Genomic DNA, 16325 nt, shown 5'->3' with positions numbered 1-16325 from the left:
AGCAGACTGTCATACATGTGTGCTACGCAGTCATCCAGCTTGTTGGGTAAACTGGCCTATGTAATTCAAAGGACAATCCTTACAGCTTTTTGTTTCCCATCGTTTACCCCGAAAGACTTGTGCTCAGGGGATGGTGGGGAATTTCAGCACTTCTCTAAAGGAAACAGTTCCCAAAATTGCAGCTGTAGGGCACCTGTGGGTCTTCTCTAAAAACTGATTTGTACCTGTTTTCAGCTGAATCTGAGAGTGGGCTTCACAGCCTGCAGCAAGAAAGGGAATATTTTGTCTTTGCAATATGAATGTAATGAAAGTCTTGACCCAGTGCCACGAATAGCTGAGCCTTTGCTATAGCTAGTAGCTGCACCTTGGGTGACCCAATCTCGTGGCACTGCACTTTGAAGTTAGTAGCTCAGCCCTGTCTCCAGGCTGTGAAAAAGATTTCATTCTTTGCTGAGTAATAGCAGAGAACAAAACTGCCTCGTTCGTTGCCTTGTGTCGCAAAGGCATCTGGTTTCTAGTATTTCTGGTGAATGCATGTTACTGTATTGTTGTTATAGGTCTTATTCTCTGTGGTGTTGCTTCAGGTTTCCTTAGTACCAGTAAGGACTTTTTTTTTTCCTTGGGTGTCTGAAGTGAGAATTTCAGTGGGATAAGAGTAATGGCTTTTCATTTTAGTTGGTTGGAACTCATTGGTTACATTGGAAAAAGCCAGTATGATGAGATGTGGGTTATGAAGTATTGTGATAGGCAGCTGAGGGTTATTGGAGGAGGTGAGCAAGAGATGACTAGGATCAAGTTCTATTAATGAAATAGATTTTTTTTTTTTTGAAGTAAATGATTCTTTAAGTATCATATGTACAAAGTTTATCAATGGATGATTAGAAAAAGTAACTATCAGAACAGGGTGTACCTTGTTAGTTTTTGTGAATACTTAAGGGATACAGTCCTTGTTCAGGATGCTTTGAGATGCATCCCTCTGGGAAATACTGAAGTGTTGTGCCTGCATCCTTGCCTGATGGACTTCAGAAATGGCCCCACTCCACTACAGGCTATCGTTTGACTGAAATGGAGATTTGGCTAGTGTTAGGAATCATTTGGTTTCAAAAGTATGGTTTCAGATTTCTGTTACTTTAAACAAATTGGTTTGTTGATGTCATGAAGCATGTTTGATATCTAATGTATCTTTTTTTTATGGTAAGACCAAAATTGAACTTAATAATGAGGAAAACTCAATTAAAGAGGAGTCAAGAAAACCTTTCAAAGGTATTTCGAAAGTTATAATGCTTTTCATTTTCTTTCTTTTCATTTTTAATACTACAGCTGGCATTTGCTTCTCATTTGCTGCTTATTAAATGAACGCAGTATCTTCTAATATTGTCCAAAGCCTTTGTTCATTTCAGTCATTGGATTTACCTTGGCAGTTACAGATATTTTCCACTGGTATATTCAAGGCTTTAAAATGATCACTTATGTGTATGCCTCATTAGACAAAGCACCACATGTTGAAGAAGCAGGTTTTTCACACATTAGCAGGAGTCCCCTGTGATGTGGTCTGTATGTAGTGTCTTCTGTGAGAGAGAAGACGTTCATGTGTGTTTGCCATACCAAGTACCATATTGATAACTATGCTAACCTGCTTGCAGAATTTATTAACAGAAAATGGCTCCAAGTTCATAGTGTAAATGGTTTTGAAATGGGCAGCCTTCATTAGTTTCCCACTGATTTAAAAAATATATATATATATTAAGGGAAAAAGGGAGAAACAGTGAAAATGAGGAAAAAGGTTGTGAAAAGTCCTATAAAAATGAGTATTTCCTGTGATTTTGTTTTTCAGTCCACGTTTCTTAGTGGCAGCTGTTTATGAGTGCATCCTCACTGTGTAAGAGGCATGTGATGCTTCTTTCTAGTCAGTGGTCTTGTTTATATCTTCAGTAGCAACTTCTAAATCTGTGTGATCTAAATCTGTGTGTAAATCTGGGCTGTGATCAATGGTTCTGTGTCAGGTGCAGGCTGGTCACAAGCGGTGTCCCTCAGGGGTCGGTCTTGGGACCGGTGCTCTTCAGCATCTTCATCAATGACAGATGATGGCATCGAGTGCAGCCTCAGCAAGTTTGCAGATGGCACCAAGCTGAGCGGTGCAGTCGATGCATTGGAGGGAAGGGAAGCATCCAGAGGGACCTGGGCAGGATGGAGAAGTGGCCCATGTGAACCTAATGAGGTTCAATGAGGCCCCCTCTGCAGCACTGTGCCCAGGCCTGGGGTCCCCAGCACAGGAAGGACGTGAAGCTCTTGCAGCCGTTCCAGAGCAGGACACTGAGATGGACAGAGGGCTGGATCAGCTCTCCTATGAGGAAGGGCTGAGGGAACTGGGTTTGTTTAGCTTGGAGAAGAAGAAAAGGCTCCAGGGAGACCTCACTTTGGCCTTCTAGTACTTGAGGGGAGAGTATAATCAGGCTGTTCACGAGGGTGGATAGTGATAAGACAAGAGGGAATGATTTTAAACTGAGACAGGAGGTTTGGGTTAGATATGAGGAGGAAGTTTTTCACTCAGAGGGTGGTGAGGCACTGGAACAGGTTGCCCAAGGAGGCTGTGGATGCCCTATCCCTGGAGGCATTCAAGGCCAGGCTGGATGTGGCTCTGGGCAGCCTGGGCTGCTGGTTGGTGACCTGCACACAGCAGGGGGGTCTAAATGATCACTGTGCTCCTTTTCAACCCAGGCTGTTCTGTGATTCTGTGATTGCTGGCTCATGTTGAATCTTTCATCAGCTGAACCCCCAAATCCTTCTACTCAGGGCTACTCTCAAAGCATTTTCCACCCTATCTGTATCTATGCTTGGGGTTGCTCCTACCCAAGTGCAGGACCTTGTACGTGGCTTCCTGAACTTCATGAGGTTGGCATGGGCCCACCACTCCAGCCTGTCCTGTTCCCTCTGGATAGCATCCCTTCCCTTCAGCTGCACCGCTCAGCTTGTTGTATTCTGCAAACCTGCTGAGTGTGCACTCGATCCAACTGTCAGTTTCCCCTGTCCAGCTTCAGATTTCTACTCAGCCCTGATACTGTCATTGTGAGCTACTGGAAAACGACCTTATTTTCTTGGAGGTGGGTTTTCCTTTGTGTAGTGTAAGTGGTGTCACAGCCATTGCTACTGTGTGGAAATCACTCTTCTACTGTCATTTGAAGGATTGTTAAATTCAAGCTACTCTTTAGGGATGTTGTTATCTTAAGCTGACTTGTGAACAAGGACAAATTTTAGCCTGCAATGAACATAAAATGTTCATGTGAAGAAAACAATCTCAAGCATTTTGTTTTCTACTGTCTTGTTCTATCAACTAATTGCTTCCTGACCAGAGACTTCAGAGGTTTTTCTAAGAGTTATTTTGTACCCTAGATTCCTAGTGATTCTTAGAACTGTTCTGCTGTGTGATAATGACTAAGGTGGTAAGTCATTTTACATTACAAAATAGCCTATTTAAAGGATGCTGTGAAGAAACTTGGAAAGGGGGCAAGCTAGTCAATCTGGCTTACTTTAATACAATCTTGAAAATGAATTTCAATAGCTGTTTTCATGCCAGAGATTGACAGATCTGACCTTCCTTAAATTAAATTTCTCAATGACCACTTCTAACTGCCTTAAAAAAGGAAAAAAAGCAGTTTTTCACTGAGGCGCTCTGCTTGCTTTGTCTAAAAGTGTTCTTTGGTAGGATGGCTTCAGAAAGTGTAGTGGATAGCAGCTTTTTTCCTGATTGATGTAGGCAAGTGATGAAAAATCCTGCTCAGCAAAGACGAAGCAGATGAGCGGGAAAGCTTGCCTCTCTGAAGTGCTTAGTGAAACTTAAAGAATGTGACTTCTCAGGTTGGTTTTTGTCCTAGTGCTGAAGTATTGGTGTAATCATAGAGCAAAGTAGTTTTCTTGTAGTGTCCTCATGCAGGAGTTCACAATAAAAACAATACTTTCCTATGTTATTGAAGAGTACTCAGCTTTTCATTGAATCTTGAAAGAAAATTAAGTGTAGTAGTTTAACTCTGTGAAAGCAAATGTCCAGGTAGAGGTAAGATGAAAGTGTAATTAAATTACTCTTGCAGTGTTTAGGAAGCCAATAATGGGTATGTGAACAAATAATGCAACTAAGTCTGTTTTAGGTTGTGTATGAGGAAAAAATGTTTTTCTCAGAAAGAGCAGTGAGGCAGTGGCACAGGCTGCCCAAGGGGACGGTGGAGTCACCATCTCTGGAGGTGTTCAGGCACCATGGAGATGTGGTACTTTAATGACATGGTTTAGCGGGTGGCGGATTGGTGGTTGGACTGGATGATCAGAGAGATCTTCTCCGTGCTTAACGGTTCTGTGATGTGTGGGGGTGAGCGTTTAAGGCATGCAATCTGCAGAAATATCCAGGCAGAGTTGCAGAGTTGTCTATGTTAAAAGGTACTTTTACTCTAGCAAGTAATCTTCTTCTCCATCTCCCTGCCCAAATCACCATTGTGATCTCTGACTCCATAGGAAAGTAACAGACAGACTCTTGCAAGCAAAACTCTTGGTTACTTGACAGTAAACACCATAGGATAACCTGAGTAGTTCCTACTTCAGTGTGCCCCTTCAGAAAATGCTAACAGATCTGATAATAACATCACACCAGACCTGTCAGAAAACGCTTGAGGAATGTGTTTGCTGTATCTGGGTCCCCTAAAATTTAAAATGAAACAACTCTGTTATGGCAGTAAACTCATAAGGTCTGGTCTTGCAGTGGTCATCTAAAAGTAACCAATAATTACAGTTATGTAAATACCAATAAAAACTAAATTGTATTAGAACTAAATATCCTTTTATTGATTGGGTGGCTTAGTTTTTGGTGTATATTTATAACGTTGGTGTAATAGTAACCTTCCTGTCTTTGGCTTGTCATTTATACCACTTTGGAATTTTGTTTTTTCTGGAGAAAATGAAGAGAAACGGAGAGAAAAAGGCTTGTGTATGTCAGCATGTGCAGTAGAATGCCTCTAGTGTGTGTTTCTATTTGTAATTACCTTATTTAATCAGAAACGTTTTGCATTTGTTAAAGAAACAACCTTTTCTGTTTTCATTAGACTTCCCAGGCATGTAGAGTTTCAGCCGGGGAATGTGCTTTGTTTTGAACTCAGTCAGCAGCCCTTAGAAAAGCTGTTTAATTAACTTTTTGCCAATGTCAATATAATTCTATTATCCTCCGAAGGCCGGATGAGCTCCCTCTGGTGGCTCATTTGCATTGAAGTTCTTGGCTTTACTTACGGATCTGTTTACTCAGGCGAACAGGGCTGCTGACCCTATGTATCAGTCAGGCATCAGTTCCTCGTGGGCTTACTTTTTAATTGAAAAACATCAGTAATTTCCTTACATAATGAAACACCAGCATTTAAATTCGCAGCAGTTTCAATTTGTTAGCAAAGGAAATGAGATACTGGGTACGAAAGTAAGCAAATAATACTGAATTTATCTCCTTCCAAGTATAAACAGCGTAGTAGGCAGCAATCATTTAGGAGTGGTACTGACTTATAATTTGTCTGTTTAGTCTTAAATTTATGAATTATTTGGATATTAAAGGCAGTTTTTCAAGAATATGAAGTCTGTGTTTTAAAAATTACTTAATCCTGTACCTGAACTACAATTAGATGTGAACTGAATCTGTTTTAGAACTTGTTTAATCTGTTTCGTAGCATTAAGGAGAAGCATAACCCATCTCACTTGCATGCAGTTGTTTTAAGATGATGAAGCTAGGAGGTTTTGTGGGTCAGAAACACCAGTGAGTTCAAAGTGAATTTTCCACCTCTGTAATGTAAATTTCCACAGGTCTTTTTGAACTCGGTGCTGTTCTAATTTAATGGTGTCCTTATCATAATGGAATGAGCTATCCTCTCTCAGAAGCAGCAGGAGAAGCCTCAAAGCCAGACAACGTGCAGGCTGGACATAAGGGTGAAAACTTCCTCGTATAGAAGATTTCTTTTATTGAACTATTTTCAATAAAAGCTGATTATGGAATAGAATATCAAAAACAGAAAGAGAAATGAGGCTTTTGCAATATGAATATTTAGTCAGAGTTAACACTCTATCCAGGCATTTCTGAAGGAGGACTGGAGGAAGGGGCTGTTGCAAAGTGGGAACAGGAGCGATATGACAATATTTTATAGTTTCTAAGAAGTAACTATAAAATAAAGGAAGAAATGCAGAATAATAAGCAGTAAGCAACTGTGAGAAGTTGACAAAATATAAAAGGTGTTCTCAATGAATATTCTTTTGAATTTTATTATCTTCTTGCATTTTCTTCAAGTCCTTTGAGCATTCCAGTATCTGAAGTTGACAAAGCAGCTAACGCTCAGCAAACGTGACAGATGGTGTCTAAAAGAAAGCTTTTAATATTCACATAGTTGTCGCATCTAGATTTTCAAGGTCTTCCCACAGTGCGCTGGCCCTGTGTCAAGTGATAGCTTTGAATCTTGGCCAAGAACTGAAGTCCAGTCTTTCTGAGTAACGCCATTACTTTGGAGGTTGCTGGAGTCAGTTTTGCAGCGTTTCACCTATGACTGAGCAGATGGATTCCACTGATTGCTTCATTTCAGTGTTGCTGTCGTAACCATTGTTGACTGCTTTCTGAGAGCTGAATTACCTTTCACAAGAGTGTCATTAAGAAGTTACCTAATAAAGAACAAAAACCAGTGCTAAGTGGCTAATAGTGTAAGTGGCAATGTCTGTATTTACCCTCTCCTCTTTAGTACCTCCAGGTTATTTTTTCTGTCATAAGCATAAGCCAACAACTCAGTAGGCACTTGCCAGACAGCTAGGCTCATGTGTGCAGCTGCACAGCATGACATGTGCAGTTCTACATGTTCACCGTGGCAAAACCAGGAATGGTTTTGGTAATGGTTGTGTAATGTCATACACTGAGATTTTATGAAATAACATCCTTATTTTTATACTGCTAAGGCTCACTATTGCTCCTAGGGAGAGCTGTGGTTGTGAGGGCAGTGTTGATCGTGAAGGTGAAGCTACTTGCACTGGAGCATCTATGCACATAGATATGAGTTTGCTGCTACAAGTTAGGTCTGTCTGTAGTGAGTTACCTGTGGTGAGTAACTGCACATCACTGCTGTGTAAGTAGCTTCTTGAATGCTTCTTATTTTATGATGGACGTTGATTAAAGAAGTAGCATGCTGTTCAGACTACAGGTTTGTCATTTAACTACTTCTGTTTGTTTTCATGAGGTGTGGTTACATATAGACAGATATCTCAAGTTGTCACTGTACTCTGTGAAAGTTAAGCTGTTTAGACAGCTGGCACTTTGGAGAACTTCTGTGCAAGTCTTCTGCTGTTTCATTGGGGTCACTGTGGAGTGATGAGGGAATAGTGTGCTTTGTTTTAGTTATGTATGATAAACTTAGTGCTAACACTGTATTGGAGGCATCCACTTGAAAGATTTTTCTGTTTGATGGTACAAATCAGTTGTTTTTAATTCAACTATCAAGCAGACACAAAAATAATTGATTTTAAGAGCCAGGGGCAGCATCTGATTCAATTTACCATTGTTCTGTCCTTTCATACCTCACTTTCATTAAATCTAACCCACGGTTCTAGCCCAGGTAAACTTTTTGATACTTCAGTTACAGTGTACATTTTGGAATAAGAGGCATCCCAGAAACTTACCAAGACTGCTGAATACAGTGTCTTTTGAGGAGCCTCAAAATTGATGTGCATATTGCTTTTAGTAAGTTTTCGGTGTATTGCTATTAACTGGAAAGATTTCTGCAGCGAGTCCTGTCAGTTTGTTGAATGGTGTTGCTGTACCGTGTTGCCTTACGTTTTACATTATTTTCCATAACCACGGCACGTACTTAAAGAAAAAATGTAAATGATGAACATATTTGCAAACACGAGCCCTGACAAATAGAAATGTAGCAATCTCTGAAAGACGAACATCCAGAACTTGTTCCCTGCAAAGCAGCAGAGATGGGACAGTCTCAGCTGCTCCTTTTGATATTAACATTTGGAGTCATATATTTTCTGTGCTGGTGCGTGAGAGCAATTGGTAGGCAGTACCTGTGGTAGTCTGTGACTTGAGGGAGGTTAATATGCTATGATATGTTACTGAGGATGTGTTGCTTGAAGAGAATGTCATTTGAAGGTCTCTGCTTAGCAGTGGTAGGAGGCAAAGACAACAGTGAATCTCAGTGCAGCTTTAGTCCCTAATTCCACTCGTTTATGGCCCCTCTCTCTTGATACTGCTTACTGCCATATACATTTTTATTTCCCTTAGTGTAATCTACAGTGTAATTTGAACGGTTCCTGGTCATAATTACCAAAGTAAAATAAATGAATGCGTGCACCTCTTAAAATCCGAAGCCATCTGCAGCCCTTCAGGACCAAAGGCATGTAAATCTTTATGAAAGTCATGGGGTACCGCCAGTGCTTTGGTGCAGGCACATATGACTGTCTAATGTAAGTTCTCTAAGTGCACTTATACTCTTGTTCTCAAACTTATTTACAGGAAACTGCACTGATAGAGTAACTTGTGTGTAATTGCTGGAAGTCTAACAGCAGGTTAGACTAACTAGCAGCAGTCGGCTGTTTGTTTGCTTCAACAGACGTTTGTTAATGATGCAGTCTCTTCTCAGCTATTCTTTCTTGATTTGCTTTTTGAAATTTGTGTCCATTTTTGCTGTGTTCTTCTTTGTTGAAGAGAAAGATGCTTAGTAATGCTGGTAGTGAAATTGATTGATGTATAGTTACGTGCAGCATCATACGTACTAACATAGAAAAAATACCCAATCTCATTGGTCTGTTTTAAAGAATTGCTTCTTTAATACTTCCAGTACATGCATATTTATACTGCATCAAGTGTTCCTTGCCAGCACTTAATTCAGTTGTGAGCCCGAAGGTGGACTGGAGGGGGAGCTGCGTAGGGGTCTGGTAACATGATGGCTACATTCAAGTCTAGGCATATCAGCTCAATGTGGTGACTTCTGATAAGACATCTCTCCACCATTTGATGTTTAACTTGCAAAGAAGACAATTTCTATTCACCTCATTTAAACAACTTCTAAGTTGTGCTTTTTATGAGGCTTCACTTGAATAAGAGTCCTGCTTCAAGCTGTTATTCCTGAGGCATCTCTGCTGGAAGCCTGCTCACAGTGTGATGGTTAAGGCATACTGGTCAGATGGGAGAGAAGAACAAGTCTTCCCGCTCAGGAAAATCAGAATAATTAAAAATAATCTCCTCAGTTATATTTCACTAAAGATATCTTTCATGTTTGCCCTAATTTCAGGATTAACTTTGCACTGCAGTAGGTTTTAACTTCTGTTTTCATTCTTCTTAACTCTGAGAGATGGGAGAAGATCTAAGGCAATTTCTCATTGATCTAAAAATTTCATTTGGTTCTGATGGGATGTAATTTGAAGATGCTGTGAAGCCCAAGGGGTTGGTTTACACTGGTGTTGTTTTGTCTGTTTTAGATACCTGCTGCCTGCGTTCTTAATCTAGGTGATAGAAACTCTTGCTCATGACAGAACTTCGTTTTGGATGATTGTTATCTAGTGTGGGTATCCACTTCCATAGTACTGTGATGGTCAGACTTGCTCCTCTAGGGTGCACATGTGGGACAGACTGAAAGGTAGGATCTATCTACAGATTCTTAATGTGCCTCTTCTGCCAGACTGTCATTTGCTGGTTGGACTGCATGATGGTGGTGGGCTTTTCCAGCCATAATAATTCAATGTTAGTGGCCACTGATGGCACTGGAGGTAGAGACTAGCAGTCAGATGGGGTGTGTGAAGAACTCTGTGACATGCATGGAAGCCTTTGAGGGAGCATGATCTCCCCAGTGAGGTATTAAAGGGAGTGCACTGTACATGGTGTGACTTTTCTCCACTATTTCTGAGGACATTGCATCTCATTACAGTAGTCCGTAAGTTTCAACCTTCTCTTACATCTTGCGTTCATAGCCAGTGTTTATTTTTGATTAATTATATGGAGTCTACCATACCAGCATGTAAGGACTACAATGTCTACAATTTTTTCTCTAATTCAGCATAAATTTTGGCTTAAAGGCCGTATGGAGACTCAGTGATTACAGATTCCTTCTCTCCTTGTTCCTTGTGTCACCGAGATCTGACCGTGAGTCACAATTGATCAGATTCTCTTCTTAATGCACTGTAGCACCGTTGTGTGAATGAGTACGGTGAGAAGATTCTGATTTAATTAGAAATAAATAGCCTGTGTAGGACTTGCGTTGTAGTCTGGTTTTGTCTGATTCTTACATGTGTGAGGAGCAGCTCTGAGTTTGCTTGGGTTTGCTCAGCCCAGAGCAGAGGAGCTCTGGTGGCTGCACAGGGAGTAGATGGGCAGCACTGGACTCTGCTCTTTGGTGACATTGACAGCACCTGAGGGAATGGCATGGAGCTGCGTCAGGGGACTATCAGGCTGGGTGATAGGAAAATCATACGTGTATTAACATCTGATGCAAAGGCTTTGGGTTTTCTGATTCTTTGTGGCGCACACGAAGAAGCAGAGTTAACACAAAACTGGAGTGTTGAACGGAAAAAATGATCCTGGCCCCAGCTCTGCCACTGACTTGTATGATATGCTTTTGGGTATGTCCCGTGTCTTCCAACAGCTTTCTTCATCTGGAAGCAGTGGTGATCTTCACGTTTATACACAAAGTAGTTGGCAGCCTGGTTGTTTTGGGCTTGTTTTAACACTCTGGACGAGAGTCTTCTGGGTGGCAAGTAGAATATTTGGCATATGAACAGCATGGACAGTGTCATGTTAACTTCTTGAGGTCTTGGCATGGTGAGCAAAGGTAACTAATGAAGCTGTTATGCAGAATGCAAGCTTGGATTTGCTCAATAAAAAGGCCTATTCCTGCCTCTAGGTCAGATGTATTTTTTTCTGTAGCTGTTAATGGCATAGTTAGGTTCATTGGGAGGGAAAGGGGCCACGAGACTTAATAATTTTAAAAAGGACTAAGCACATCACACCCTTTAAGGTCTTTATTCTGACTAACTCAGAAAGACATAGATGAGATTACAGAGATTACTGGTTAACCTACAAATCTGATTTGAACCTCACGTTTAGATGGTTTAAAATGGAGAATTATTGGCACAGTATTATAAGGCACGTTGACTTTGTAAAACTTTGCTAGATGTGGAAATACACTGACAGAAAGCTCGTTTTGATACCTCAAGGTGCTTCGTTTTCTACCAGTCATTTTATCACAGAGGTATGTGATTAAGGTGACAAGCAGAGCCAGGTTCAAGGATTCTTAATCCGCTTGTTCCTCTGGAGGAAAGAAAGGAGTTCGTCTGTAGCTTTAAAACTTCTTGTTACGCTAAGGAGAAGTTTCATTTACATTATAGTGCAGTCTCAGATTAATAGTTAAACATTATCAGTCTGGAGTATGACATTTGTTGTTTTGGTATGCTTTCAAAGGTACAGTTGCTTTGAGAAGTGGGTGCTCCTATTTTCTTCCACCCTGATGTGTATTTAAAATTCAGAAAAATCTCCCTGTGCTAGCATGCATTCAGACTAACTTGGATATTAACTGCAGATCAGTGTCATTAATATGAATATATACATCAGCAGTGCTTTAAATTCTCCCTGTGTTGTTCCGTAAGAAAAAACGAAGCTGTATATCTGCAGTAATTACATGTGAGAATTAAAAATCATAGAATCGCTCAGGTTGAAGAACACCTTAAAGATCGAGTCCAACCACAACCCAACCATCCAACAGCCCTCTGCTAAATCACGTCCCCGAGCACCACATCCAAATGGCTTTTAAATACATCCAGGGATGGTGACTCAACCGTGCAAATGCAACTGTGTAAAGCTGGATATGAAGATGATTTATTCCAAGGCAGAGTCATACTTTTTTCTTAATTGACAATGTATTAAAACGTTGCTGGTGTTTACTCTGTTTTATTTTTCCTTGCTTTCATTCCTGTATTGTTTATACAGTGCCATGGTTTGGATTTCTGATCTCAAATATATCTTCGCTTTTTCTAAAATTAAAACCAGTTTTGTGTGAATTTGTAGTTTTTATCAAGACTAATTGATATTTTAAGAGGTCCAAATGTTATATATTTTCTTTTCCTATTATCTGTTTTTGTAATGCTGCACCTTGGATATTCTTTTCTGGTGTATTTTGAGGGTAAGGGAGGTGATGAATTGGTTTTTCAAGGGTTTTGCTTTTTATAGGAGAGAGCTGAAACTGTTGGATGGGTGAAGTTCATGTGAACTAAGTGTTCAATGCAGGTGACTGCTGTAAAGATGCAGGTCTGCCTTCGGCTTGCTCCTGGGGATGTCTCAGGAAAACAAGAGCCCAGCGAAGGGTTAACATTTTACTATCAGCTTCAGAAAGGCACGTTTGCAATTGCTCCCAGTCTTGTCTTCATTTTTACACCTCATTCACTCACCGCTGCTCTTCACTTGAAGGCAGATCCTTTGACCTAAGCAGATTATTGTAGACGCATGAAGGACACAGCAAGCTCCCCGTGCTTTTGAAGGAGGAGATTTTGGCTCCAAAATAGGGCACTAAGCTTTTCAGCCTTATGCTGCTTTACCCAGTCAGCACAACTGCGTTGCCTCTGGGTGCTTAGTGGACTCCTGTGGAATCAGATGGGAAACAAAAGCAGAAGTGGCGACCGCTGCAAATGTGGGAGCCTGTGCCATTAAAAGGAAGCGATCGCTAATAAGGGCCTGCGAGACCTAGGTTTCCTTGGTTTCCATGACAGTTATTAGGTAACACAGAAATTGAATTGTCTCCCACAATGCTTTTGAGGGCTAGGGGGGAAAGGGGTGCTCTGGGGACATGGCAGAGGAGTTACGACTTGCAGCAGCTCATCACTCTGAGAATGTGGAACTCTGGATTATTGCACCTTGCTACTCAGCTTGCTGTTTCTCATTTGTCTTTTCAGTTTGCTCTGCTTCACGTTTTTTGAAGGAAGACCCTGGCATATGCTACACAGTTTCTCAAATAATATTTTCCCCTTTTTATTCAGAGCTGAGCTTGGCAAAGCAAGGATATGAACAATTATACAGGTGGGCTACTCAGGGGGAGTGAAGATATAAGGCATCCAATCAGGTATTGGCAACCTGCAGCACTGTAGAAATGCCTCTCCAACAGATTTCTGTAGTTCCGGCGCGGGAGGCTGCCAGCAATGGGAGAAGTTCAATGGGCAGAAACAAAGAGAAGAGCAAGGAAGTCGAGGTAAGAAGGAGGCTTTGCTTTGGTACGGTACAGCTGGTCTGCCTTTTGTAGCCAGTGTTTGCGGCTGCTCAGCAGGATGCTCTGTGCTGTAGCTTTACCCAGTGCAAATGATTGCAGCCTGCTTTAGCACGCTGAAGCAAACTCCTCTGAGAACATTGCAGCTTTATGAGGAAAAAAAAGAGCACGCTGGAAGAAAATAAAAGTAGTTACAAACTGCGTTGGGGAGTGGGGAGTTTTAACATTTTTATTTCTGAGCGTGCAGTCCACTGCTGCTGACAGACATTGTTCCTTAAAGGTTTCAAGTAGCAGTTGCTTAATTGTGGTTTAGATGAAAAAATAGCTTTAGTAAGATTCCTATCTCCGTTTAAAAACAGCAAAGTGCCATGTTAAAGCCTGCCTTTCTGATATGCAGGTGTTATTCATAGCAAGCATAGGCATGAGCTCAGCAACTTATCTTTATTATTGTTTAAAAAGCATCAGTGTTTTTTGATTCATAAACATACGAGTGTTCCTTCACAGTAATTGTTATATGCTGTTGTTCCAAGTAAGAAGAAATTGTACCCTCATATTTCACTACTGGTGCCATTTTCTAATGGTGCTTTCATAGATAGAAATCTTTTTTCTCTGCATAGATAGACCAAAAAGATTTCCCAACTAAACCAGACATCCCTCCCCACCCCCAAAAAAACAAGCAGCCTGTTACTATATGTAGCAGTAGATGTACATAGCAGACATCTGCTGTTTCTTTTGTTTTTTTTTGCCTTCCTTGTTGCTGTATGGGAAGTAAAGAACTGTTGGAAAAAAAAGTCATGTCTTATCAGTATTATCTGTGTGATAAGGTAGTAAGCTGTATCCCTGTGTTTTCGCTTGTTTTGTGGTGTGTTTGACTTAGTTTTCAGGAAATTAAGTTCAACACGATTGATACTCCTTGCATGTTTGATTGTAGAAAAATATTGGTAAGCTTGCAGGCTTGTCATGTAGCATGCCTTTTTTTTTTTGCTCAGTATTTGACTCCTACAAGTTCATGGATTGTGGTTATGCTGTCTTTGAACACCTATACGCATCGTCCTTCTCTGGAAGTAGCCCCAGTTACTTATTGGTAGTACTGATATCAGAGCAAATCATGTCTAGATATCTCTGTTCTGAAACAGAAAGCTTGTGCTTTGGTATTTTTGTTTTTTGTTTGTTTGTTTTCTTCTAGTGATTGGTTGAGGGTCAGGGTTCAGGTGGAAGCTGCTTTATAATAAGACTTGACATTTGAAAAATAGAAGCATAAAACATAGCCTTGAAAATGTATGTAAAAATGTAAAACATGCCTGTGGCCATAAATGGTTTAATTGCCTTATGGTTTTGGCTTTGTCATTAGACTCATCGGAGGAATACTTGGAACATGTGTACAGATCAGATAAGTGTGTTAGTTAAAGGGGGAATTATGGAGCTTCTGAATGAGAAGAGTAATTTCATATGCTTTTATTCTTTTTTTTCACTCGAGGGCTGGGTTGCAAGATTTCATTAATACTTGAATATCTGAGAAAAACAAGAGACTTTACTTGAATTTTTGTAACTCATATAGCAAAAAATAGCAAAATGACCTGGTTGGTTAAGCTCACGAAAGTTTTCTTACTTTCAGAAGAAAAATATTAAATAGCAAAAAAAAATCCAGCTTGCAGTTTGCCAAACTGCCCTCTGCTGGCAGAGCTGGATCCTACTGCACAGATCCGTGCTTCTCCCTTATGGCTGTCATTTACCCGGAGTGATGGACGTGGTAACTCGAGTATTGTACTGTTTTTCATATCACAGCTACATCTCAAGTAAATCATGAAGATCAAGTTTGTTTTGTGGATGTGCTTTGGGAGCCTCAAGCCTGTTGAAGTAGTCTTCTATCCCTGCCTTTCCTGCACAGAGTGGTTCTCGCAAAGGGGAACTTTGTTGCTTAAACACAGTGTTTCTTTGTGTTGCTGGGTTTACTGCTTTTCAGTTGCTCTGTGTTCATGGGAGTCACTGATACTGTTTGTGTGAGTACCTGCTTCCTCTGCCTTTCCACTAGTAGGGATCTTGAAGTGAAAAAGCTAGAGGAAGAAGTTAAACGATCATCCTGCAGTGATGAGGGCATCAACATGTGGAAAACTGAAGTATTTTCCAGTTGCTAGGATAGCAGTTTGTAGGATTGTGTGCCAACTGCTGTTCTTGCTTGGGAATTTTACATGAGATGTCCTTACAACAGTGTTCACTGTGAAGAAGTGTTCATCTTCTGCCTCCTTGCAAAGCTCTGTGGAGAGAATGCTTCACCAGGTTCTCAGTGAATTACATAGATTTGGCTGACTTAAGAACTTTTGCTGCATACGATTCACGATGCAGCTCATTTTATAATGCTCTTCTGTGCTTTCAGTTGCTTGCAGACATGCTTTATCTGAAAGATTTTGTAAGGCACCTCGCTCGCTTAACAAGGACTGCCGAAGTTGTAGGATGCTAAGTGCAGTATTTGTTATGGGCCACTTCATTATTAATTATGGGCCATAGGTGCCTATAATGGAAAAATGACAAAAGTTAGGAGTACCAACATGATAACGATGGCTATGGGGAGCTTTTAAAAGAAATCTTTCTATACTACATCCCTTGCTTGAGAAAAAACTTCTCTGCAGTCAATTCCTGTGATTTTTAGGTGACTTGCCTCCTCAGTAATTACTGAAGTTGTAGTTAACAAGAGTTTGTGCAACAGATGCAACTAGGAAGCTGCAAGTGTAATCTAATGACAAGGTAGCACTGCAAATGGCAAAGTGTTTTTTGACTTGTGACAGTAGCACTGCACTGTAAATCCATATGCAGATGCAGTATGTTTGTTTCGATGGCTCTAGGAAGGCTTACCACTCATTAATGCTGATAGACTTGGCCACAGCGAGTAACTGAACAAGTTGTCTTGTTCTTTATTAATCTTACTCTTTATTAATGCTGTTGGAAAAGATTGTTGCAGTAAGGAAGACTGAAGTGTAGAATACTGGATTCACACCATGATGTGGACTTCTCTGGGATTCAGCAGTTAATTCAAGTTTATTCAGTATTTGAGAGAAGTCCTAGATGTACATGGAAACTTGTGGT

General features: G+C 40.6%; 1 protein-coding gene across 10 annotated transcripts in view; it reads left to right on the top strand.

Annotated features, from left to right (window-relative positions):
• The window catches only part of MARCHF1 (membrane associated ring-CH-type finger 1), a 284313-nt gene that overhangs the window by 155169 nt on the left and 112819 nt on the right, over nucleotides 1–16325 (top strand). For 3 of the 10 annotated variants that reach the window (XM_048942363.1, XM_048942365.1, XM_048942366.1), the window contains 2 exons: nucleotides 13021–13060; nucleotides 13146–13229. The exons of 6 other annotated variants lie outside the window; for them this stretch is intronic. In XM_048942363.1, coding sequence (XP_048798320.1) covers nucleotides 13045–13060; nucleotides 13146–13229 — 100 coding nt within the window. In that variant the 5' untranslated portion in view covers nucleotides 13021–13044. Of the gene's footprint in view, nucleotides 1–13020; nucleotides 13061–13145; nucleotides 13230–16325 lie in introns of those variants that run through there. One more of the 10 variants, XM_048942373.1, reaches the window with a different exon arrangement.

The sequence above is a fragment of the Lagopus muta genome, chromosome 4, assembly GCF_023343835.1.
Source record: "Lagopus muta isolate bLagMut1 chromosome 4, bLagMut1 primary, whole genome shotgun sequence".
Taxonomy (NCBI): domain Eukaryota; kingdom Metazoa; phylum Chordata; class Aves; order Galliformes; family Phasianidae; genus Lagopus; species Lagopus muta.
The sequence above is the reverse complement of the archived record's forward strand: the minus strand, read 5'-3'. Positions and strand labels throughout refer to the sequence as shown.